The sequence below is a fragment of the Spermophilus citellus genome (genome assembly GCF_964194105.1).
Source record: "Spermophilus citellus genome assembly, chromosome: 3".
Taxonomy (NCBI): Eukaryota; Metazoa; Chordata; class Mammalia; order Rodentia; family Sciuridae; genus Spermophilus; species Spermophilus citellus.
Genome location: NC_138184.1, coordinates 8367496 through 8390926, shown reverse-complemented (window position 1 = coordinate 8390926; position 23431 = coordinate 8367496). Strand labels below are relative to the sequence as shown.

Genomic DNA, 23431 nt, shown 5'->3' with positions numbered 1-23431 from the left:
TCAATCCCAGGGCCTTGCACATACTAGAAAAGTACTCTACCAAGGTGTCACCCCCACCCCAGCACTTCCTTTACCTATTTTTAAATTGGGCTATTTGGGTTTTTTTTCCCTCCTCAGTTGTATGAGTTCCTTATTTATTTATTTTTGGCTATTAACTCATTATCAGATTTATGGTTTACAAATAATTTCTCCCATTCTTTACTTTTTTATTTGTTTGATAGTTTACTGTGCTTTTCGAAATTGTTTTAGTTTGATATAGCCTTACTTGTTTATTTTGTTGCTTGTGGTTTGGGTGTGAACTCCAAAAAATCATTGCCAAGGTAAATGTCAGGAAGTTTTTCTTTTGTTTACTTCTAGGAGTTTTCTGATTGCCTGGCCTGAGGTTTAATTCTTTAATCCATTTGGGATGGATTTTCGTGTATGGTGTGAGATAACGGTCCAATTGCATTCTCTTGCATGTGTATGTTTAGTTTTCATAGTATCATTTATATGAGACTCTTTTTCCTGTTGTGTATTCTTGGTACTTTTGTTGAAAATCACTTGACTGTATACACATGGGTTTATTTCTGTGCTTTCTATTCTGTTTTATTGTTCTGCGTGTCTGATTTTATGCCAGAACAACAGTTTGTTTTGGTACTACCTTGCATTGTCAGGTTCATCAATATGAAGAATCAACTCTGGACTCTGTGGCTGTGGGCGGAGTCAGCATCCAGGCCTAGACCCGCCCCCGCCCCGCCCCCGAAGACCCTGCTCCGGGGCCTAGTAGCCACCTCACCTCCGCGCTTGGTTCTGCCTCCTGCCCCCGCTCTGAGTGGATCTCAGGCTCAGCCGCACCCTCGCGCGAGGAACTACCATTTCTCTGCCATTAGGGGTTCAGAGTGTCTGATGCCCGAACCTCCGCAGTCAGTCTCCTCCGGCTCTAAGTCGCAGGCGGAAGTGACGTCATGGCTCGCTTCCGTCTTTTCCGGTGCTGACTCCTGGCAGCTGGGTTCCTTTTCACTTTAGTGGCCGTGGGGCTTCCTACGCCTTCAGGGCTGGGTGCGGGGCCGACCGGCGCTGGAAGGGGGCAGTGAAAGTACGCGTTTGACCCGGGACGCCGAGGAGCCTCTCGGGAGACACCTGGCTTGCCCCGCCCGCGTCCGCCGGGCCCGCGCCTCCTCCCGGGCTACCGGGTCTGCGAGGCCGCTCGGGCTGTCAGGAGCCACGTCGCCACTGCTGGTAAACGCGCTTCCTCGGGGTTTTTGCAGACACGGCGATTGCTTCTTCAGAAGCCCCCGAGATAGGCTCTGTGGCTTATTCCCGGGGAGGAAAGAAGGTCCGGCAGTTCGGGTCTCGGTGGCTGTGTCCCCGCGTCCCCGCGTCCCGACCTGGCGACCCGCGCGCCTGCGTGGAGTAAGCTGCGGGGGTGCTTGCCGGCGGCGTTGGCTTGGAGCGCCCTGTATCCATTTCTGACACGTTACAATTAGAGAGAAAGCCGCGTTGGTAGGTGTCCAGGGAGTGCGTGTTTTCGTCTGCAACCGTAAACGTGGGTAGATCGCGAGCCAGTCCACGAAACAAGCACACTCAGCCATTCATCTCATCTGACTGCCGGGTTGTGCCTCCCGCAGAGCTTCGCCACAGTGGCCTGTGGAAGACAGGATGGAGACTTGATTGCACTTAATATTTCAGTTTATCATTTTTCTCTCCAGAAAAATGAACCTTTTTGACTGACCTATTTGAAAAGAAATATTTGAAAATTGCAGGCATATTGAGCTCTACGTGCTTGGTAATGCGTCTCTTAGAAAATTTTTAAAAATGTTATTCATATATAGGCTGGGTAAAAAAGTAAAAGCATGGTTTTGGTTGTTTTTAGTTCTTATCTCTGTTCAAGGTTCATATATTGTAATTGCTTTTTTATTCTCTTTGAAGCTAGAGTAGTGGCTATTGTTTTTGTGTCTTTTAGGAATCACTCTTTCAGAAAGTCATACTTTTGATTGTATTCTCGTAGTATGTTTCAGTGTTTTTCATTTCTTGTTTTCCTTGTAGATTGAAGAATGCCTGAATGGCTGGCTAAGGCATAGTGACAAAATTCAATGTAGAGCTGTTCTCAGGGAGCTTGTAAATTAGTGGAGGAGGCTAACATGTAACTAAGGGAATAATGGATTTTTACAAATTAACAAAGGTGGAGAACAGTGTTATTCTCTGATCCTTGTATGGGAGTGAAACTAAGAAAAGAATCTTGATTAACCCTAGGCGAAAGCTACAAGATGGCTAGAGTTAGCCATAACAGAATGGAGTAGAAGATGTGAAAGCTTTCTATGAATTGTTGGATTATGTGTTTTGCAGGAGAGAGGGACGTGCATCAAAGATTACTTCCAAGTTTGACACTACAGTTATTTTCTATGGAAAATAAAGCTGAGGAAAGAATTTACTCTTTAATATGTAAATGACAGGGAAACTAAGTTATACATATTCAGATGATATAAGGCAAGATAAAATAAAACATGAATGTGTGTGTGTGTGTGTGTGTGTGTGTGTGTGTGTGTGTGTTTTTTCCTGTACTGGGGATTGAATCCAGGGCTTTACACATGCTGTGTAAGTGCTCTACAACTGAGCTACAACCAATCTTTTAAAAAAGTTTTATCCTGAGACAATGTGTAAGTGCTCTACAACTGAGCTACAACCAATCTTTTAAAAAAGTTTTATCCTGAGACAGGGTCTTGCTAAGTTGCCCACATTGACTTGTGATTCCCATGCCTCACCTGCCGTAGCCCGGCTGGCTGGGCAAAATAACGGGAGGGTGAGAACAACTTGTGTACTTTGATACAGCAGAAGTAGGAGCAGTTTATTGTAGGACAGGAGCGGTATTTATACATTCCACACAGCTTATCTTAATTAGCATAAACTAGATACATCAGTCAACCAATAAGAAATCTCCACACTTAATGGCTTGCTGGCCTTACTTCACAAACCTCTCCCTCTGGCATTTTGCCAGGTGCCATCCAGACTTGTTTACAGACTGTAACATTTGCCAGGCACCATCCTGTCTTGCTTACAGACTCTAACACTCACCCTCTTGAGTTTTGGGGACAGGCATGTGCCACCACACTAGGCTCTTTTTGTTTGTTTGTTTTTCTTTTTAAAAAAATTTTTAATTTTTTTTAATTGTTGATAGTCCTTTATTTATTTTACATGGTGCTGAGAATCGAACCCAGTGCCTCACACATGCCAGGCAAGTGCGCTACCACTGAGCCACAGCCCCAGACCTGTTTGTTTTTCTTTTTGAAATAGAGTCTTGCTATCCTGTCCTTACTGGTCTGCAATTCCTGAGCTCAAGTGATCCTTTTGCTTCTGCCTCCTCAGTAGCTGGGATGTGGGCATGTACCACTGGGCACTGTCAACATACTCTTACTATCTTAGTTTCTTTTAGTCAGGAGCCTATACATGGTTAAAGTAGAGTCTCTGCTCAGGATTTCAATTGATTGCAAACAAGTCATTGTTGGGGTTGCAGTCTCATATTGCTTAGGTAGGGAAGCTTACACAGGGAAAAACCTATTTGTAGACTCACTCACTCGCAGCTATAGATTTTGTTGCTTACTGTCTGCTGGAGTCTGTCCTTAGTTCTTAGAAGCTACTTATAGTTTTGCCACATTGCGACTTCATAAGCTAGTTAGAAGAGTATTAGAACCTTAGTGACATAACCTGCACTTTCATTTTAGGGATTATAAAGTAATCATTTGGTAAAGTATTTGTAAAGTTTAGATGTTGTGTATAGGGTCTGGGGATGTGGCTCAAGCGGTAGCGCGCTCGCCTGGCATGCGTGCGGCCCAGGTTGGATCCTCAGCACCACATTCAAAACAAATATGTTGTATCCGCCGATAACTAAAAAATAAATATTAAAATTCTCTCTCTCTCTCTCTCTCTCTCTCGCTCGCTCGCTCGCTCGCTCTCTCTTTTTCCCTCTCTCCCTCCCTCCCTCTCCCTCCCTCTCCCTCTCCTTCTCCCTCTCCCTCTTGATAAAATAAAATAAAATAAACATCAGGGTCGGTGACCCTCAAAAAAAATAGATGTTGTGTATAACAACACCTAAAGAGAGATTGTGGTTGGTGAGTCAAACCATGAGATGACGGGAGAAAGTGGGAGGAGTGTAATAGGAAAATGCAACATGTGAATAGGTGGTCCTTTCCTGGGCTGTGAGTTTGGTGATATGTGGGAAGGAAAACAGTAATCTCCATTAATTTTAGTAATACAGATTTTCCTAGAACTGTATGGAGGTATACATTTGAGCAGAGAAAAAATAAATTTTGAACTGAGAACAATTGGTGTACCAGGAGCATGGCACAAGCAGACAGTGAGTTCAGGAGGAAAAGCAAATTTATTCTATGTCCATTTTGTGTTTCAGGTGACAGTCTGTGGGCATTGTTTTGTGGAGGTTTAAGTGTAATGGGAGAAGCCATCTCCAACAGCAAGTTCCTGAGTTGGGGCTATGTTTTCTGGGGTGATGTCATTTTTAGCAGTGATACATTGGGCTGAGGTGAAGTCATCAGGGGTGTGGGATTAGGGTATCCTTTTTAAGTAGGTACCCAATGGAGTTAATGTGACCCTCTGGTTGTAAACCAGTAAAGCACCCAAGCCAGTGGTAATAATACCAACGGTTAACAGAATGTTGTTTATCTATACTTGAGAGAATTTTTTGATTGTGTTATTTTTTTTTTCTGCTGGAAGTTTAGATCCTGCTATCATATTTCTAACTCTGAAGAGAAAATGGATGTCCTGGCAAAGCCTTGTTTTATGGCCTAAGTGTATGTGGAAATGTGAGATTTTGATTTACATTTGGGTATCTGTCAGTTAAGAAATTCCCAGAGGTGTTTTTGTTTTTCCTTGAATGGGACAATTTTTAGGTAATGGCCCAGTAGTTTATAATAAATGTAAGAGATGGGGGCATTTGTTGATCAGGGCTTCCAATGCTAAGATGAATACCCCATGTTTGGCTGCTTAGGTTGTTTCTAGTGGATGGAAAGCAGCAACTCTCCACTAAACTTCTTCATGTATGATAGTCAGCAGTGCCCTAGTCTAAGGACTCCAATTATTCTTCAGTTAATTCCAAGGGACTTTTTAGGTAGTCATGGAGGACACTTTGGTAAGAGGCTGATAACAGGAGAAGCCACTGTCTCTTGCAGGTGGAGTATACCAGAGGTCCCATGTTCTGCTCCATGCTGTCTTAAGGAGGCCTTAGTACTCATGCAAAGCTTGTGGGGTGGTGTTTCCATGACCCAAAGCATAATGGGTAGCTGGGTATGGGAGGTGATAGACTCAGGGTTTGTGAGATCCTTTATTTCCAAGAGAAACTGGTAGGTGGCCAGTCGTACCTATAATGCAAATAGCAGGAGGGCAAGAGGGGCAGTTCCTTACATTAGATGCCATGGGCAACCAATGGCCACCACAAATGGTCTAGAGACTTGAGGAACATTTAAAAAGATTCCCAGAACCTCTATCTCAAGCTGGGAATCTTTTTTTTTTTTTTTTATTTTGAAGGTGCTAATAGGAGTGCCTATTGATTGTAGTTTGGACATAAAGTTTGTGAAATTTTACAAAATGTGGACTATTTTGCCAGAACTCAAAAAAGAGTACTAGAAGATATTGCAGTTATTTGTCCTTCATGAGTGTGCCAGTAGAATCTCCTTAGGGAAAGTTATCATTATCATACCTATGTTCCTGCAGAAGATGTATGTCCTCTTTGTTTTCAAAGATATTGTTTTCAAAGATATCATGAGTGTGCCAGTACAATCTCCTTAGGGAAAGATGTTATCATTATCATACCTATGTTCCTGCAGAAGATGTATGTCCTCTTTGTTTTCAAAGATATTGCAGGGATGCCAGATCTATTGGATGAGGAAAAGGTGTATTGCATGTCTTTGGAGGTGGGGGCAAGCTGCAGCCCAGAGGCTGTTGAAATAGGCACTGAACAGAACATGTTAACCAGATTTATAAGAGGCCGATATTTAATGGGTGTTGAATGGATAGAATCAGAAATTTTAGATGGGGTCCCACCTTAGAGTTGTAGCAACCCATCATGAAGTGACCTTTATTTTCAAATTTAAAAATAGGCAAGATTGAGCTGACAGATGGAGCAGCAGTAGAGATAATCTCCTCTTTATGAACAGGGATTTATGTAAGTTTAAATCCTTGAGGTCCTATTTTAATTCACACTGGGCCATTGTTAATAAACTGTTTTTAATTAGGAATCCCTGGGCCTCATTTTGTGAAACCAGTTTGTGCTAAAGTCTTTTTTTTTTTTTTTTGAGAGAGAGAGAGAGAGAAAGAGAGAGAGAGAGAGAGAGAGAGAGAGAGAGAGAGAGAGAAAATTTTTAATATTTATTTTTTAGTTCTCGGCGGACACAACATCTTTGTTGGTATGTAGTGCTGAGGATCGAACCTGGGCCGTACACACGCCGGGCGAGCGCGCTACCGCTTGAGCCACATCCCCAGCCCTAAAGTCTTAATTATTTCTTATGTTTTAGTATGTTTATTACAATGTTTAGCTATCTAGAGGTACAAGCCATTTTTTATTTTCATTTTTTTTGGTACTAGGGATTGAACCCAGGAGTACTTAACCACTGAGCCACATCTTCAGACCTTTTTACTTTTTATTTTTTTGATACTGGGTGTTGAATCCAGGCGTGCTTAACCACTGAGAAACATCCCAGCCCTTTTTGTATTTTATTTTGAGACAGGATCTCAGTAAGTTTCTTAGGGCCTCACTAAGTTGCTGAGGCTGGCTTGGAACTTGCAATCCTCCTGCCTCAGCCTCCTGAGTTGCTAGGAGTACAGTTATGTGCCACCATACCTGGCTTATTAGTATTTTTACTGACACTTAAAACTATGTTTAGACAGACATATAATTTATTTGTGTTGGGAACATTCAGATTCCTGTTAATCACTTTGAACTATTCAGTTACTTGTTGTCTACCATAGTTATCCTCCTGTGCTATAGAACATCAGAAGTTATTCTTCCTGTCCATCCATGTCTCCGTGCCAATCCATTTTGAAAGATTTTGTGCGTGAGTATAAGAAAAGGAGCAGGATGTGAGGAGAGATTGCCCAAGGCTTTGGCCCCCACCCCTGCTCCCTTTTTCCTTTATCAGCCAGAGACAGAAACTAAATACCTAGGCATCAGGTGGCTAAAAGCCTAGAACAAAATGAAAAAGGTGAGGGAAGAGACTGTCATCTCAGATGACTCCCAGCTGAATGGGAATAAAAAACTGAAGTATAGTGCAAATGCCAGTTGAACAAAGATAAAAGTGGCCATAGATTAATTAGTAATTTTATTTTTAATTTCTTTTTTGTGGTGCTGGGAATTGAACCAAAGGCTTTGTGCATTCTAGGCAAGCACTTTTCCTCTGAGCCACATCTCCAGCCCTAATTAATAATTTTAATATCAAATCCCTAGGTGCCAGGGGAGAAAATACAAGTTAGTTGAATAGATATGAAAATATTTTATTATAAATAGCATGAAAGGGGGGGGGATTGTGGCTCAGTGGCAGAGTGCTTGCCTCATACGTGTGAGGCACTGGGTTCTTTTTTTGGTACTAGGGATTGAACCCAGGGGTTTGCTGTTCTGTTCCATTGGTCTCTTGTGTCAGCTTTTATGTCAGTAAAAGGTGATTATCTCCACTACTTCTCCATATGGCAGCACCACATAAAATTAATAAATAAAAAAATAAAGGTATTGTGTCCATCTACAACTAAAAACAAATAAAAAAAATAAATAGCATGAAGTAATTATATGACAGATTATACATATGAAAGAAAAATAAAAGAAGTTCCATAATTTGATCTTGTTGAAAATTAAAAATTTATATATTAAACTTTTATGTAACAAAATATATTAAAAAAAAAACTATTAGGGAGGTTAAGGTAGGAGGATCTCTTGAGTCTAGGAATTCATGGCCAGTCTGGACAACAGAGCAAGACCCTGTCTCAAGGGGGGGGGGAAGAGATTAAAAAGGGTGTTAGTTGGGATTTGGGCCTGCACAATGTAGGTTTTACTTTATTTAAAGTGTGCTAACATGATCAATTGACAAAATTTCATGAATACATTAATAATGGGGACTCAAATTATAGCTATACCTGAGGATCCCACTAAATTTAAATATTGTTCTCCTTATATTCCTAAAGTTACTCAATATGAGAAAATTGGTATGCTTCTCTTTTAACTGTAGGCTTGACTGGATTTCAGAGTCACATACCCATTGCCCTAAAATACTCCACCTATATCCTCTGATAGAATAAATAGTAATTTAAAACTAAAGTCAGTTTTTGTCATTTGCAAATTGGTTTCATTTGTGGGCCCTAATTAAAGTAGTTAATATGGCCTCAAATTAAAGCCCTCCAGGATTAAACCTGGTTATATAAAACATAATAAATAAAAGGTGATTATCTCCACTACTTCTCCATATGGCAGGCCATTATTGCCCATTGTTAAATCTGAAAATAAATAAATGGTGCCTCATAATGGATGACTGCAATCTTGAAATACCATGGTTTCATCTAGGAAGGCCCCATAATCAATACTTGGTAGTAGTATTATTAACATTACTGATTGTATTTAATCAAAAACTAGTAATATTTTTTCTCTTATTACAAATTCTGTGTTTTTTTTTCATTACTTATTTCAGCAGCCTTTCAGGCTCAGTGGGCCTCACCCTCCAAAGGTACACATTCCCTGTTTTACACATGACCTTTGGAGTAACTTAACAATGTTGTGATCACATACTATCTTTGCAGACAACACTGACTGTATACACCTTTCTCTAGGACTTATAGGTATGACATTACATTAATAACATTCTCCATGGATATTCATTTAATATACTTCTTGATGACACATGAGTTCAGCATCTTTTTGTCCTTTTTGGGTTCTACTGGGAGGATATTCCTCATTTACAAATTTTATATACAAATAAAAATCACCAGGCATTTTTTATTAATGCTCTGAGAAACCCCTTTGTTCTAGAGGTTTCTACAACCTCATTTAGTTTCTCTTGGAGTTCTTTGGAGTACTTATGATGCCCACTAGTTGCCCAAAACTGTAAGAAATTGGCCCTTATCAGAAGTATAGTTTGCAAATCAACTGACCATAAATGTATGGATTTATTTCTGAGTTTGCTGTTCTGTTCCACTGGTCTCTTATGTCAGCTTTTATGTCAGTACATACAGTTTTGCTTGAGATTTCCAGCTGTGTTCTTGCTCAGAGTTCTTTGGCACTGGTGAGTCTTCTCTGGTTTTATGTGGATTTTAGGATTTAAAAAATATTTCTGGGGGAAATGCCATTGGAATTTTGGAAAGGTTGTCATTAAATCTGTAGATCACTTTGGGTAATTTTTTTTCACCTGCCCAAGCCCAAAGAATAGACTAAAAGATACAAGGAACAGTAAAAAATGAGGCTTTACTTTAATAGTAATCTTGCAAGATCAGGTGCCTAGTGGTCAGGGACCCCCACATTGGGTATAACTAGAGTGCAAGATCCCTCCACTGGTTCCTCATTGGCGGAGTACTATAGAAGGCACAGTCGTTCCGAATATCACCAAGGTTTTGCTGTCTCCTATTGGGTTTTTTTTAAAGAAATATACCTTTAGTTTTCCCAATCTCCCTTTGTTCTCTTGTGGTGGGAAAGCCCCCTTGGATTGAGTGCACCCAGTTTCTCTCTGTTGGTCGGGTGGTGGGGCCTTCCTTCTCGCCAGCGGTTTGTCAAGGGGCTGTGAATTTTTACCCTCTGTGTTAACTGCCTTGTGATTTTCCATTCTGATCTCCTCTCCAGCCACCTTTCTTACATCCCAAATGATTTTACATTTAAGGCTAAGTACCTGTATTCTGAAAATGGACCATTGGGATTTTCTATTTTTCACAAATCCAAGGCCTTGGGCATGCTAGGAAAACCTTTCTACCACTGATCTAAACCCTAGCCCAATGAGGACATTTTAATAATTCTGATCTATGAATATAATTGTCATTTTTTTTCTTTTTTTTTGGGTGATACTGGGGATTGAACCTGTTGCCTCACACGCTAAGTCAGGCACTCTATTCCAGAGCTGCATCGTGTTTGGTTGTCCTTTTCCATTTTTTGGGTTGTTTTCAATTCTTTCATCAATATTTTATAATTTTCAGAGTACATATTTTTGATCTTCATGGATAGATTTTTTTCTTCAGTATTTTTTTTTGTAGTTGCTGTAAATGGGATTGTTTTCAATTTTTTTTTCAATTTTTATTTTGAGGTGATTTCAAACCCATGGTCTTGTGCATACTTGGCAGGAACTCTGCCACTGAGCTACATCCCTAGCCCCCAACCATGGTTTTTTTTTTTTTTTTTAAATTTTTGGTACCGGGATTGAACCCAGGGCTGCTTAACTACTGAGCCACATCTCTAGCCCTTTTTGTATTTTATTTAGAACAGTGTCTCAATAAGTTGCTTAGGGCCTCACTAAGTTGCTGAGGCTGGCTTTGAACTCATGATCCTCCTACCTCAGCTTCCTGAGCTGCTGGGATTATAGGCATATGCCACTGTGCCTGGCTGTCTCCAGAATTTAAAAAAAGTATTTTTGATCTGAAGTTTGTTGAATCCACTGATATAGTCTACGGCCACACCACGCTGAATGTGCCCAATCTTATCTGAATCTACTATGTGGAACCTGTGGATAGAGAGGGCTAACTGCATTTTGTTGAGGATATTTGCATTTATGTTCATCATGCATATTGATCTATTTTGTTTTTTTGTTTTGTTTTGTTTTTGAGTACCAGGGATTGAACTTGGGGGCATTCAACCACTGAGCCACATCCCCAGCCCTATTTTGAATTTTATTTAGAGACAGGTCTTACTGAGTTGCTTAGTGCCTCACTTTTTGTTGAGGCTGGCTTTGAACTTGTTATCCTCTTGCCTCAGCCTCCTGAGCTGCTGGGATTACAGGTATGCACCACTGCACCCAGCATCATACGTATTGATCTGTAATTTTCTTGTGTCATATTGTCCTTGCTTGATGTTTGATGAATAATAAGTAATGCTTATTGATAAATGGTTGATATCTACAGGAACACATATAACCTTCTATACAGAGGAACAGAGATTGCCACCATCCCCTTAGATGCGTAAGCTACCTTGATGTGTCCTTGGAATCACAGGCCTATTTCACCATCAGCCCTATGGGATGGAAGCCATTGATTTGTCCTGTGGTAAGTTCTGCTGATGTTATTTTTCAGAGACTCTACTTTAGGTGCCCCCTGTATAGTATATTTCTAGTTCTCTGGGCTTGATGCTGCTGCTTGTTCATTTCAGGGATACTAAAGTCAGCAGAGAGGGCTCTTTTGTAAGTCAGCCCCCAGGTATGTTTGCTTTAGTTATAGGTGCTACATGATTTCATTATGAGTTCTATCACCACAGGCAGTTAAAGAGGCGTATTTCTCAGGGTTTATAGTTCTTCATCTGTACAATGAGACCATTAAACTTTTTCTGATGGGTGGCATGGCTCAATATCTCTTTTTCTGGCTCTAGTTGTGACACTTTGCTCTGGCATTGTAGCATTTATTTATTTTTATGTGGTGAAGAGGATCATTGCCTCACATATGCTACACAAGCACTCTACTGCTGAGCCACAACTCTAGCCCCGTTTTTTTTTTTTTTGTACCAGGGATTGAACCCAGGGTACTTAGCCACTGAGCCACACCCGCAACCTGTTTTATTTTTTTATTTTGAGACAGGGTCTCACTAAGTTGCTCAAAAGCCTTGCTAAATTGCTCAGGGCCTCTCTAAGTTGCTGAGGCTGGCTTTGAACTTGTGGTTCTCCTGCATCAGACTCTTGAGTTGCTGGGATTGATAGCTGTGCTCCATTGCACATTTTTACACAAATGCCTATAGGGATTTGTTTATTACCATCAAAACTGGGAGTAATCTAAATGGGGCATTATCCATGTACCTGGAGAATGAATAAACTGGTATTTCCATACAATGGAATTCTACTCAGCAGTAAAAAGGAATGGACAGTTAACATCTGCAGCCACATAGACAAATCTCAAATGCTTCTACTAAATACAAAAATGACAAACTCATGCTACATACCTTATGATTCCAATTACGCAACATTCTGGATCAGGTGAGTCAACACACTAGTTTGTGGGCCAAATCTAGTTCCATTTTTATACAGAATGTAAGCTAAGTATTTACATTTTTAACTAATTAAAGAAAAATAAAAATTTTAGAGGGGCTGGGATTATGGTTCAGCGGTAGAGCGCTCACCTTGCATGTGCAAGGCCCTGGATTCGATCCTCAGCACCAAATAAATAAATAAATAAATAATAAATAAAGATATTGTGTCCATCTAAACTAAGAAAAAAATTATAGAAAATTCAGAGTCCAAAATATTGAAATACATCCATGTTCATTCTTTTACATTTTATATATTATCTTTGGCTGCTTTCCTACTATAGTGGCAGAGCTGAGTAGTTGCTACAGAGATTATATAGACCAGAAAGCTTAAAATATTTATTTGGTCCTTACCAGAAAGTTTGCTGGCTTATGCTACTGTGACAAAGAACAGCTCAGGGTTGCCAGGGTAAAGTGGTGGGGTTGACCAGGAGGGCTTTGTCCAGAGGGTGACAAAAGCATTGTATCTTATCTGTGATAGTTACATGACTACATTAGTTAAAAACTCAAAGCTTGACAAAAGTGGATTTTTAAATACTTTAAAAATAATTTTTAAAAAACAAGAGGAACAGAAAATGTCAGTGGTTGCCAGAGGGTAGGGGATAGGCAGCACAGGGTAATCTTTTGGGTGATGTGGCTGGCACAGTGATAGGTGTCTGTAATTCCAGCTATTAGGGAGGCTGAGTTTGAGAGTAGCCTGGGCAATATGAGATCCTGTCTTAAACAAAACATAGCAAAATGAAAATTCCCCCAAATTATACATTTGTCAAAATTCATAGACTTGAAACTAAAGAGGGTGATTTTACTGGATGTAAACGCAGAAGAAGCATTTCTGTGTTTCATTTGATAATCTGGGAGTTTCTCTGGGAATATAAGTGGGCTTTTGGTTTTTGGTACTGGGGAACCTATCCTGGTGCTGCTAAGTATACACCCACTGCTGAGCAAAACCCCCAGAAAGAAATGCTTGCTTTTAACTTTCACAAAACTCTCAGGTAATAAGCAAAGGATTAGAACAAAAGGATCCTAAAACTAGTTCCACAAAGCATGTTACTATAAAAATATGTACAGATCTTTAATAGAAAAGTATATTTCTTTTTTTATTTTATTATTTTTAAAAATGTTTTTTAGATGTTGATGAACCTTTCTTTTGTTCATTTATTTATATATTTGGTGCCAGGAATCAAACCCAGTGCCTCACACATGCTAGGCAAGTGCTCTACCACTGAGCCATAACCTCAGCCCAAGAAAAATGTATTTCTTTACAATAAAAAAATTTGAATAGTCAAAATTTTTAAAAAATACATAAACAGAGGTGAGAGGCAACATATGACTTAGGAACTACATATTTAGCTAAAACTAAATCCAGTTCTTTATAAGAACTAATTTCAGAATATAAATCCACAGCTTATCCAGAAGCTCTTCAGAATCTGTCTGCAAGTTCAAGGGGAAGTACAGTGGTGTCAGCTGCAGGGTGGCTTGTCACTGCAGTTGCACTATTTTCCCTTCAGCTTTTCATGGCATAGATGCAGGAGATGCTCAGTCTTAGCCATGAAGGAATATGCTGTACTGGAAGTTTCTGGAAAAGGAGACCAAAGCCACATGGTGATGTGCTTGCTTCAAAGGAACAGGGCTCACCCAGGAGGGTCCTCGCCAGGCAATTTCTAGATTTCACTTCTGTCATCATCGTCCTCATGCTCTTCCTTTTTAAACATTTTCAGGTACTTACTAGCTAAAATCTTCTTTGGTAATATATCTACAAGAAACTGAAAAGTTTTTGACTCTTCTGCAGTATTTGCTAAATTGCTGTTAAGTCAGTGTTCTTTCTTTTCCACGACTATATTGGTAGGATAGGTGGCTAGGTACTGAACAGAGACCTCCTTTAACCATGCACTGAACTAGTAGGGCTGGAAACCATCTAGAGAAAGTTGAAGCAATTAACTGTGTGACTTAAACACCATCCAGCCTCGGCACAGGGAGGCTGTGGTCCTCACTCATCCACACAAGTTGCTCCAGGACCAGCAGGGGCTGGGCGAGCCACACACATCCTGGCTCCCAGCCATTCTGCCTACATGTGGGCAAGGCGAGCCCTGGGGACTGTGGTGGCTACCTCAGCCCCTTTGCCACCAAGCAGGCCGGCAGCAGAAAAATGGACTGAAGTCTTTTTGGCCTGGTCAGGGAACAGTGGACATCCTCTCCAGTCTGCACGTTTGACTGTGGACCCTGTGTACTGGGGTCAGCAGGAACGGCGCAGTGCCTGTGAACATGGGTTGTGGCGGGGCTAGCGTATTTTCCTGAGTGGGCTGGCTTATGTGGGAATTTTGAACTAGAATGGAATGACCTTTAGGCATGTAAGTGTGGGAATAAAGGTCACCTCTGGATTTTTATGTCTTTTTTTCCCCTCTTCCTACTAGGCTTATTTTCTAGGGACCCCATTTGCCTTCATGAAGAAAAGACAGAGGCAGAAAGGATGGTGGTTGATGGCCTGACAAATTGTTACCAGGTAGGAAGAATGTACTATCCTCCCAAATGGCATACTTCCTTGCTCCAAGTAGATATTTTCATCTAGGTGTTCTTGTCTGCAGGAATTCTTAAAGCATATAAAGTCTCCCTGAAGGACTGAGTCTAAGTTGAATTTCTCCTGAGAATGCAGCCTCTTATATTGGGAAATAATTATCCTGAAAATCGTCCTGGGATTTCTTTTTTTTTCTTAATATTTTATTATTATTTTTTTAGTTGTAGATAGACACAATATTTTAATTTTTTTTATTGGTTGTTCACAACATTACAAAGCTCTTGACATATCATATTTCATACATTAGATTGAAGTGGGTTATGAACCGCCAATTTTACCCCAAATGCGGATTGCAGAATCACGTCGGTTACACATCCACAATTTTACATAATGCCCTATTAGTAATTGTTGTATTCTGCTACCTTTCCTATCCCCTACTATCCCCCCTCCCCTCCCCTCCCATCTTCTCTCTCTACCCCATCTACTGTAATTCATTTTTCTCCTTGTTTATTTTCCCATTCCCCTCACAACCTCTTATATGTAATTTTGTATAGCAATGAGGGTCTCCCTTCATTTCCATGCAATTTCCCTTTTCTCTCCCTTTCCCTCCCATCTCATGTCTCTGTTTAATGTTACTCTTTTCTTCCTACTCTTCCTCCCTGCTCTGTTCATAGTTGCTCTCATTATATCAAAGAAGACATTTGGTATTTGTTTTTTAGGGATTGGCTAGCTTCACTAAGCATATCTGCTCTAGTGCCATCCATTTCCCTGCAAATTCTATGATTTTGTCATTTTTTATTGCTGCATAGTACTCCATTGTGTATAGATGCCACATTTTTTTTATCCATTCATCTATTGAAGGGAATCTGGGTTGGTTCCACAGTCTAGCTATTGTGAATTGTGCTGCTATGAACATCGATGTGGCAGTATCCCTGTAGCATGCTCTTTTAAGGTCTTCAGGGAATAGTCCGAGAAGGGCAATAGCAGGGTCAAATGGTGGTTCCATTCCCATCTTTCCCAGGAATCTCCAAACTGCTTTCCAAATTGGCCGCACCAATTTGCAGTCCCACCAGCAATGTACAAGTGTACCCTTTTCTCCACATCCTCGCCAGCACTTGTTGTTGTTTGACTTCATAGTGGCTGCCAATCTTACTGGAGTGAGATGGTATCTTAGGGTGGTTTTGATTTGCATTTCTCTGACTGCTAGAGATGGTGAGCATTTTTTCATGTACTTGTTGATTAATTGTATGTCCTCCTCTGAGAAGTGTCAGTTCAGGTCCTTGGCCCATTTGTTGATTGGGTTATTTGTTATCTTATTGTCTAATTTTTTGAGTTCTTTGTATACTCTGGATATTAGGGCTCTATCTGAAGTGTGAGGTGTAAAAATTTGTTCCCAGGATGTAGGCTCCCTATTTACCTCTCTTTATTGTTTCTCTTGCTGAGAAAAAAACTTTTAAGTTTAATTAAGTCCCATTTGTTGATTCTTGTTGTTAACTCTTGTGCTATGGGTGTCCTATTAAGGAATTTGGAGCCCGACCCCACAATATGTAGATCGGAGCCAACTTTTTCTTCTATCAGACGCAGAGTCTCTGATTTGATATCAAGCTCCTTGATCCATTTTGAGTTAACTTTTGTGCATAGCGAGAGAAAGGGATTCAGTTTCATTTTATTGCATATGGATTTCCAGTTTTCCCAACACCATTTGTTGAAGATGCTATCCTTCCTCCATTGCATGCTTTTAGCCCCTTTATTAAATATAAGATAGTTGTAACTTTGTGGATTAGTCTCTGTGTCCTCTATTCTATACCATTGGTCCACCCGCCTGTTTTGGTACCAGTACCATTGCTGTTTTTGTCACTATTGCTCTGTAATATAGTTTGAAATCTGGTATCGCTATACCGCCTGATTCACACTTCCTGCTTAGAATTGCTTTTGCTATTCTGGGTCTTTTATTTTTCCATATGAATTTCATGATTGCTTTATCTATTTCTACAAGAAATGCCGTTGGGATTTTGATTGGCATTGCATTAAACCTATAGAGAACTTTTGGTAATATCGCCATTTTGATGATGTTAGTTCTGCCTATCCATGAACAAGGTATATTTTTCCATCTTCTAAGATCTTCTTCTACTTCTCTCTTTAGGGTTCTGTAGTTTTCATTGTATAAATCTTTCACCTCTTTTGTTAGGTTGATTCCCAAGTATTTTATTTTTTTTGAGGATATTGTGAATGGAGTGTTTTTCCTCATTTCCATTTCAGAAGTTTTGTTGCTGATATACAGAAATACCTTTGATTTATGCGTGTTGATTTTATATCCTGCCACTTTGCTGAATTCATTTATTAGTTCTAGTAGTTTCTTTGTAGACCCTTTTGGGTCTTCTAGGTATAGAATCATGTCATCTGCAAATAGTGATAATTTAAGTTCTTCTTTTCCAATTTTTATGCCTTTAATTTCTTTCATCTGTTTAATTGCTCTGGCCAGTGTTTCGAAGTGGTGATAGAGGGCATCCCTGTCTTGTTCCGGATTTTAGAGGGAACAATATTTTAATTTTATTTTTATGTGGTGCTGAGGATCGAACCCAGGGACTAGCACATGCTAGGTGAGTATGCTACCACTGAGCCACAACCCCAGCCCGTCCCGGGATTTCTTTGCACCAACTTCATGTCTCACATTTTGCTGAGGGTTGTGATAGATGATAGGAAGGTAAATGTTTCATTTTATGAAAGACTTTATTTATTTATCATTTATTGAATGTATAAAATGTGATATATGTGTGAACATATATATATTTTTTTTAAAATTTAATTTAATTTTTTATTTTTGGGTACTGGGGATTGAACCCAGGGACACTTAATCACTGAACCACATCCCCAGCCCTTTTTATATTTTATTTAGAGACAGGGGCAATCCTCTTTGAACTGGCAATCCTCTTGCCTCAGGTTTCCAAGCTGCTAGGATTACAGTATGCCATGGCACCTAGCCAGGATTATATTTTAATAGAGGAAAGTAAGATGAGAAAGAGCTCCTGGTCTGGTTGTGGTGAGACACATTCATGTTTTCAGTGTGCCATTCAAGCCATATGAGTGGAGAGGATGAATAGTGGGCGAGTGTGCAAACAAAGAGCCTCTAGAACCATGAAACTCTGAGGTAGATATTGGGAGAACTTCCAACTCTGTTTAGGTATTGGGTTATCCATTCTCATTCTCAGTGAACTTTATGGAGATGTTTCTTGGCTCAAACTGGAATGTGTGTGTTATAGGAGTCTGTGACCTTTGAGGATGTGGTTTTAGACTTCACCCAGGAGGAATGGGCTTTACTGGACCAAACTCAGAGAAACCTGTACAGAGAGGTGATGCTGGAGAACTACCAGAACCTGGTGGCTGTAGGTAAGACTGCCATCATTACTGTATCTCATAAAACAGAAGTATAATGTGTTTTTACTGTTTTGCAATATCAGTGATGTCAACTGTGAGGAAAATAACTGGCATAGTCCCAGTCCCAATATGTTGTTATCTACTGTGGTGGGTTTTAAGATGTGTGGTCCTAGGATCAATAGTTTCATTATTATTCTCTCATAAAAGTGCATCTTCAGCCTCCATCTTTGGTGTACTGAATCAGAAACTCTTCAGTTGGGACTCTGTCATCTGTGTTTTAACAGTTCCTCCATAGAATCTGATACACTGTAAGGTTTTAAGAATGACTTGTGTAGATTTTCCCCATGTTTACAAAATCTTTTTGTTTCACTTTATTTCCTATTTGATTAACATTTAGTACTTTGTAAATGTCTACATAATCATCAGTCTGGGTTTCAGGGATCAGATATTAAGAGGGGGTATTTGCATATGAAGTCTTTCTTCAGTAATCATTTAATTTCTGTCTTTAGAACCATAAATCCTAAATCATGGGAAAGTTTATGATCTCTTGAATGAGCCACTTCCATTAATGCATCTTTCCTCATGTACAGGATGTCAGCTCATCAAACCCAGCCTGATTTCTTGTTTGGAGGCAGAAGAAGAGTTGAGGACAGTGGAAAGAGGTGTCATCCAAGGTAAGTATTTGTGAAAAATATTTCTGGTCAATGGGAAGTTCATTATGTTTGCAGTATTATAAGGAATTTTCTTTTTTATGATGCCAGGGGTGGAATATAGGGTCTTGAACATGTTAATCAAGAGCTCTACCACTGGGAACACTTTATTTTTTGCAGTACTGGGGTTGGAACCTAGGGGAGCTCTACCATTGAGCTACATCCCCGGGCCTTTTTAAAAAAAATATTTATTATTATTATTTTTCCAGTTTTAGGTGGACACAATATCTTCATTTTATTTTTATGTGGTACTGAGGATCGAACCCAGTGCCTCATGAATACTAGGCAAGCACTCTACCACTGAGCCAAAACCGTAGCACCCCCAGCCCTTTTTATTCTTTATTATAAGACAGGGTCTTTGCTAAGTTGCCCAAACTGCCTCAAACTTTCAGTCCTCCTGACTCAGCTTTCAGAGTTGCTGGGATTATAGGCCTGTACCACTGCCTAACCAGAGGAAACTAAAAAATACCCTTTGAGTGAGAAGGCCGAGGCCATTGGACTTGGAAGCTTTGGGATATCTTCACATTCTAGTACTCCATTACTTCCCGTTTATTCCAGACATTCTTACAGTCTCAGCCAGTGACTTGCTCTTTTTTCTTTGAGTTTATGTTTTTCACGTATGGCTTTTGTTCATACCTTTCTTAGTTTCCTTTCCTAATAATACTGTTTCTGTTTAACAGGACATTTAATTTTCAGAATAAGTTATTAATTTCTAAATTTTGACCATGTCCTTATGACTGTCAAATTTTATTTTATTTTAGTTTTATTGTCATTATTTTGTTACTGGGAATTGAACCCAGGGCCTCATACATGCTAATACCAAGCTGCTTCCCTTGCCCCTTGAATTTTAGATATAGCCAAACTACTTGAATATATTCTGGCTTTGTTTTTTAGCATATTAATATGAAAACAGGTACAAATGAGATGTATCATTTTTAACTTTTCCAACTGACTATTTTATCGTGGAAACACTTTTATATGTTTTTCTGTTTTACTTCAGAATGGGCAGCACTTCGACAGGATGTGTTTTGGTTAAAAATGACAAGTGGGATACAACTGGTAAGATTCACAATGGATATTTCTCTTTTATTTCTTAATTGTAGATGGACAATACTTTTATTTTATTTATTTATTTTTATGTGTTGCTGAGGATGGAACCCAGTACCTTACGTGTGAGGCAAGTGGTCTACTACTGAGCTGCAACCTCAGTCCTGAATATTTCTTATTTTCCACATTTAGAGAGGAATGGGCATTACATGATGGAAATTAGTGCCAGCGAGAGATATTTGGGAGAAATAACCTTTACCCATAGGGAGCAGGTTTCTAAAGAGATGCCCAGAACCTTAAAACTTCAGAGTTTCCTCATGGATATATTACCACCCACAGAACTGGACATTGAATGTTTAAAATAATCTTAAGAAAACCCACAGAGATTCTTTCACAGAGCAGATGGCATGGGCATTTTGCAGTAGGGTTTTTTTACTCATAGGCAGTGAAACTCAGAGGGCAATAACTATGTACATATTTTTTGAAAATAACAAAAATCATAATCATCATAATGTTTTTGTCTTGACATGGGTGGAATCTACAAATAAGTTTGAAAATTTTCTTATTCACCATTCATTTTTTATTTTTGAATCAATAGGCAAGTTGCCACAATGGAGAGGAGCTGTATGACTTTAAGCCACATGGAGAAATCTTCAAAGGATACTCACACTTTCTGACAAACATGGGTACTCAAAACAGAGGGAACACTTGGGATTATGATCAGTTTGGAAATGACTTTCCTACTCTGCACAAGGAAATTTCTGCAGAGAAACTCGCTGTGTTCAGTGAATATAGAAAAGATTGCAGTGTGACTCCTAGTGGTGCTTATCAGGCAACTTGTATGCAAACCAGAGCATTTGAATGCAGTGACTTTGGGCAAGCTTTTGTTAGTCAGTCTCACCTTCCATCACAGGGTAGAATTCACAGTGAGGAAAAACTGTTCCAGTGGGAGCAGTGTGGTGATGCCTTTAGCCACTCCAGGAGCCGAGCTACACATGTGCAAACATACACTGGGAAAAAAGCCTATGAGTGTAAGGAATGCGGGAAAAGTTTTAAATATTCTGCAAATCTTAACATTCATATGCGAACCCATACAGGAGAGAAACCTTATCAATGTAAGGAATGTGGGAAAGCCTTTTCTAGGTGTTATCCACTAACTCAGCATTTAAAAACCCACACTGAAGAAAAGCCCTTTGAATGTAAGGTTTGTGGGAAATGCTTTAGAAATTCTTCATGCCTTAATGATCACTTTCGAGTTCACACAGGAATAAAACCCTACAAATGTAAGGACTGTGGCAAAGCTTTCACAGGGCGCTCTGGCCTTAGTAAACACTTACCGACTCACACTGGAGAGAAACCATATGAGTGTAAGGAATGTGAGAAAGCCTTCACTTCATCCTCAGGCCTTATCAAACACATGAAAAGTCACACAGGAGAGAGACCCTTTGAATGTGACCATTGTGGGAAAGCTTTTGCTTCTTCTTCATCCCTAATTACACATTTGAGAACACACACTGGAGAAAAGCCCTTTGAATGTAAGGTATGTGGGAAAGCATTTACGTGTTCTTCTTATCTTCGCATTCATATGCGAACTCACACTGGAGAAAAACCCTATGTATGTAAGGAATGTGGCAGAGCCTTCACTGAGCGCACAAGCCTCACTAAACATTTACGAACACACACTGGAGAGAACCCCTTTGAGTGTGATATGTGTGGGAAAGCGTTTGCATGTTCCTCCTATCTTCACAATCATGTGCGAACTCACACGGGAGAGAAACCTTATGTATGTAAGGAATGTGGGAAAGCCTTCACTGTTTCCTCACACCTAAGTAAACATGTAAGAATTCACACAGGAGAGAAACCCCATAAATGTGAGGCATGTGGGAAAGCCTTCACTGTGCGCTCAGGTCTCACTAAACACGTACGAACTCACACTGGGGAGAAGCCCTATGATTGTAAGGAATGTGGGAAAGCCTTCACTACATCCTCAGGCCTCATTGAACATATAAGAAGCCACACAGGAGAGAAACCCTACGAATGTGATCAATGTGGGAAAGCCTTTGCTTCCTCCTCATATCTTATTGCACATTTAAGAATCCATACTGGAGAGAAGCCCTTTGAATGTAATATGTGTGGGAAAGCATTTACGTGTTCCTCCTACCTTCACATTCACATGCGAACTCACACTGGAGAGAAACCCTATGAATGCAAAGAATGTGGGAAAGCCTTTACTGTTTACTCACACCTAAGTAAGCATGTGAGAATTCACAGTGGAACAAAACCCTATAAATGTAAGGATTATGGGATGGCCTTTAGTAGTTCTTCTCATCTTACTGAGCATATGGAAACACTGGTGAGAAACCCTTTGGATGTGAGGAACGAGGAAACTGCTTTAGGAAGCCCTCTTGCCTTAGTAATACATTCAGATTCACAGTGGCAAGAAACCTTATCAATGTAAGCCATGTATAAAGTATTCATCTGTCACAGTTCACATCAAAGTCCTGGAAGAACTCACATTCCAAGCTGCCCCATGATCTTAAGAAGTGTGGGGAAGTCATCAGAAGCTGCTCACAATCCAACATGCAAGAACTCATCTTGAAGCTGTACCATGTCAGAAACATAGAAAGCTGTCAACTATTTTTTGGGATCTCACTGTGGAGAGAAACCTTATAGATATAAGATATGGAAAAGTTGTAGTTCTGCTAAGTGTTCTGATGGTCACCTACGATACCCAATGGAGAAAGAATTCATGAAAGTAAAAAGTATTTGCAAGTCATTTTTTATATTACATTATTCTTCAATTTTTAATAAACGTAATATTCACACTTAAGAGAAGTTGTTCATCTATGGGATATGAGAATTGCTTCCCTGGATCCTGAAATGCTGTTGGAAGTGTGGTTTTCTTTGTGGCGGTATAGATTTCTTTTGAACATTTGGCAGTTTCAGTATTTCAAATATTTTGAATATTTGTGTACTCTTATGACTTTTCAGTTTTAAATGTTTAATTACTGCTCTTTTACCTCTTACTTTTTCTCCAAATATTACTGAGATATGACTGATAACTAAAATTGTATATATTTAGGATATAGAATCTGATGTACAAAATATGTTTGTGAAACGATTACTACAATCAAGCTAATTAAAATGTCCCTTATGCGTTATGGTGACCTTTTATTTTTGGTGTTGTGTAACACTTCCTACTGTCTTAGCACATTCAGTTTTACAGCACATTTTTTTATTAACTATATTCACCATGCTGCATATAAGGTCTCAAGAACTTACTCATAACAGAGTTTTTACCATCTCATTTATCCCTTCCCCTAGCTGCTGGTTACCACAATTGTATTTTTCTTTCTGTGGGTTTTAGGTTCCTTTTTTGTTTTGTTTTTATTTTTTTGTTCTTTTTATATATACATGACAGTAGAACGTATTTTGACATACATACATGGAGTATAACTTATTCTAATTAGAATTCCATTTTCGTGGTTGTATTGACTTTTATATTCTGTATTTAAGTATGATCACATAGTATTTGTGTTTTTTTTATCTGACTTATTTCACATAGCATAATGTCCTCCAGATTCACCCCTGTTGCCCTAAATGGCAGAATTTTCT

At 39.6% G+C, this 23431-nt stretch overlaps 1 protein-coding gene across 2 annotated transcripts; it reads left to right on the top strand.

Moving 5' to 3' along the window:
- Positions 1-846: 846 nt before the first annotated feature.
- Positions 847-22974, top strand: LOC308645890 (uncharacterized protein). Of its 2 annotated transcripts, XM_081288331.1 has the most exons (7): positions 847-1218; positions 11065-11205; positions 14584-14672; positions 17945-18071; positions 18650-18733; positions 19770-19828; positions 20415-22974. In XM_081288331.1, the coding sequence occupies exons 2-7, from the start codon at positions 11181-11183 to the stop codon at positions 22272-22274; spliced, it is 2244 nt and encodes a 747-aa protein (XP_081144457.1). In that variant the 5' UTR covers positions 847-1218; positions 11065-11180; the 3' UTR covers positions 22275-22974. The 2 variants fall into 2 exon arrangements, with proteins under 2 accessions (XP_081144457.1, XP_081144458.1); XM_081288332.1 differs by lacking the exons at positions 847-1218; positions 11065-11205 and adding an exon at positions 13686-13890.
- Positions 22975-23431: the final 457 nt, after the last annotated feature.

Excerpts from the sequence above, each read along its gene's own strand:
- LOC308645890 (XM_081288331.1), top strand. The coding sequence starts at position 11,181 with ATGGAAGCCATTGATTTGTCCTGTG. Across the intron at positions 11,206-14,583 it reads AGCCATTGATTTGTCCTGTG|GCTTATTTTCTAGGGACCCC; the intron begins GTAAGTTCTGCT and ends TCTTCCTACTAG. Across the intron at positions 18,734-19,769 it reads GGAAAGAGGTGTCATCCAAG|AATGGGCAGCACTTCGACAG; the intron begins GTAAGTATTTGT and ends GTTTTACTTCAG.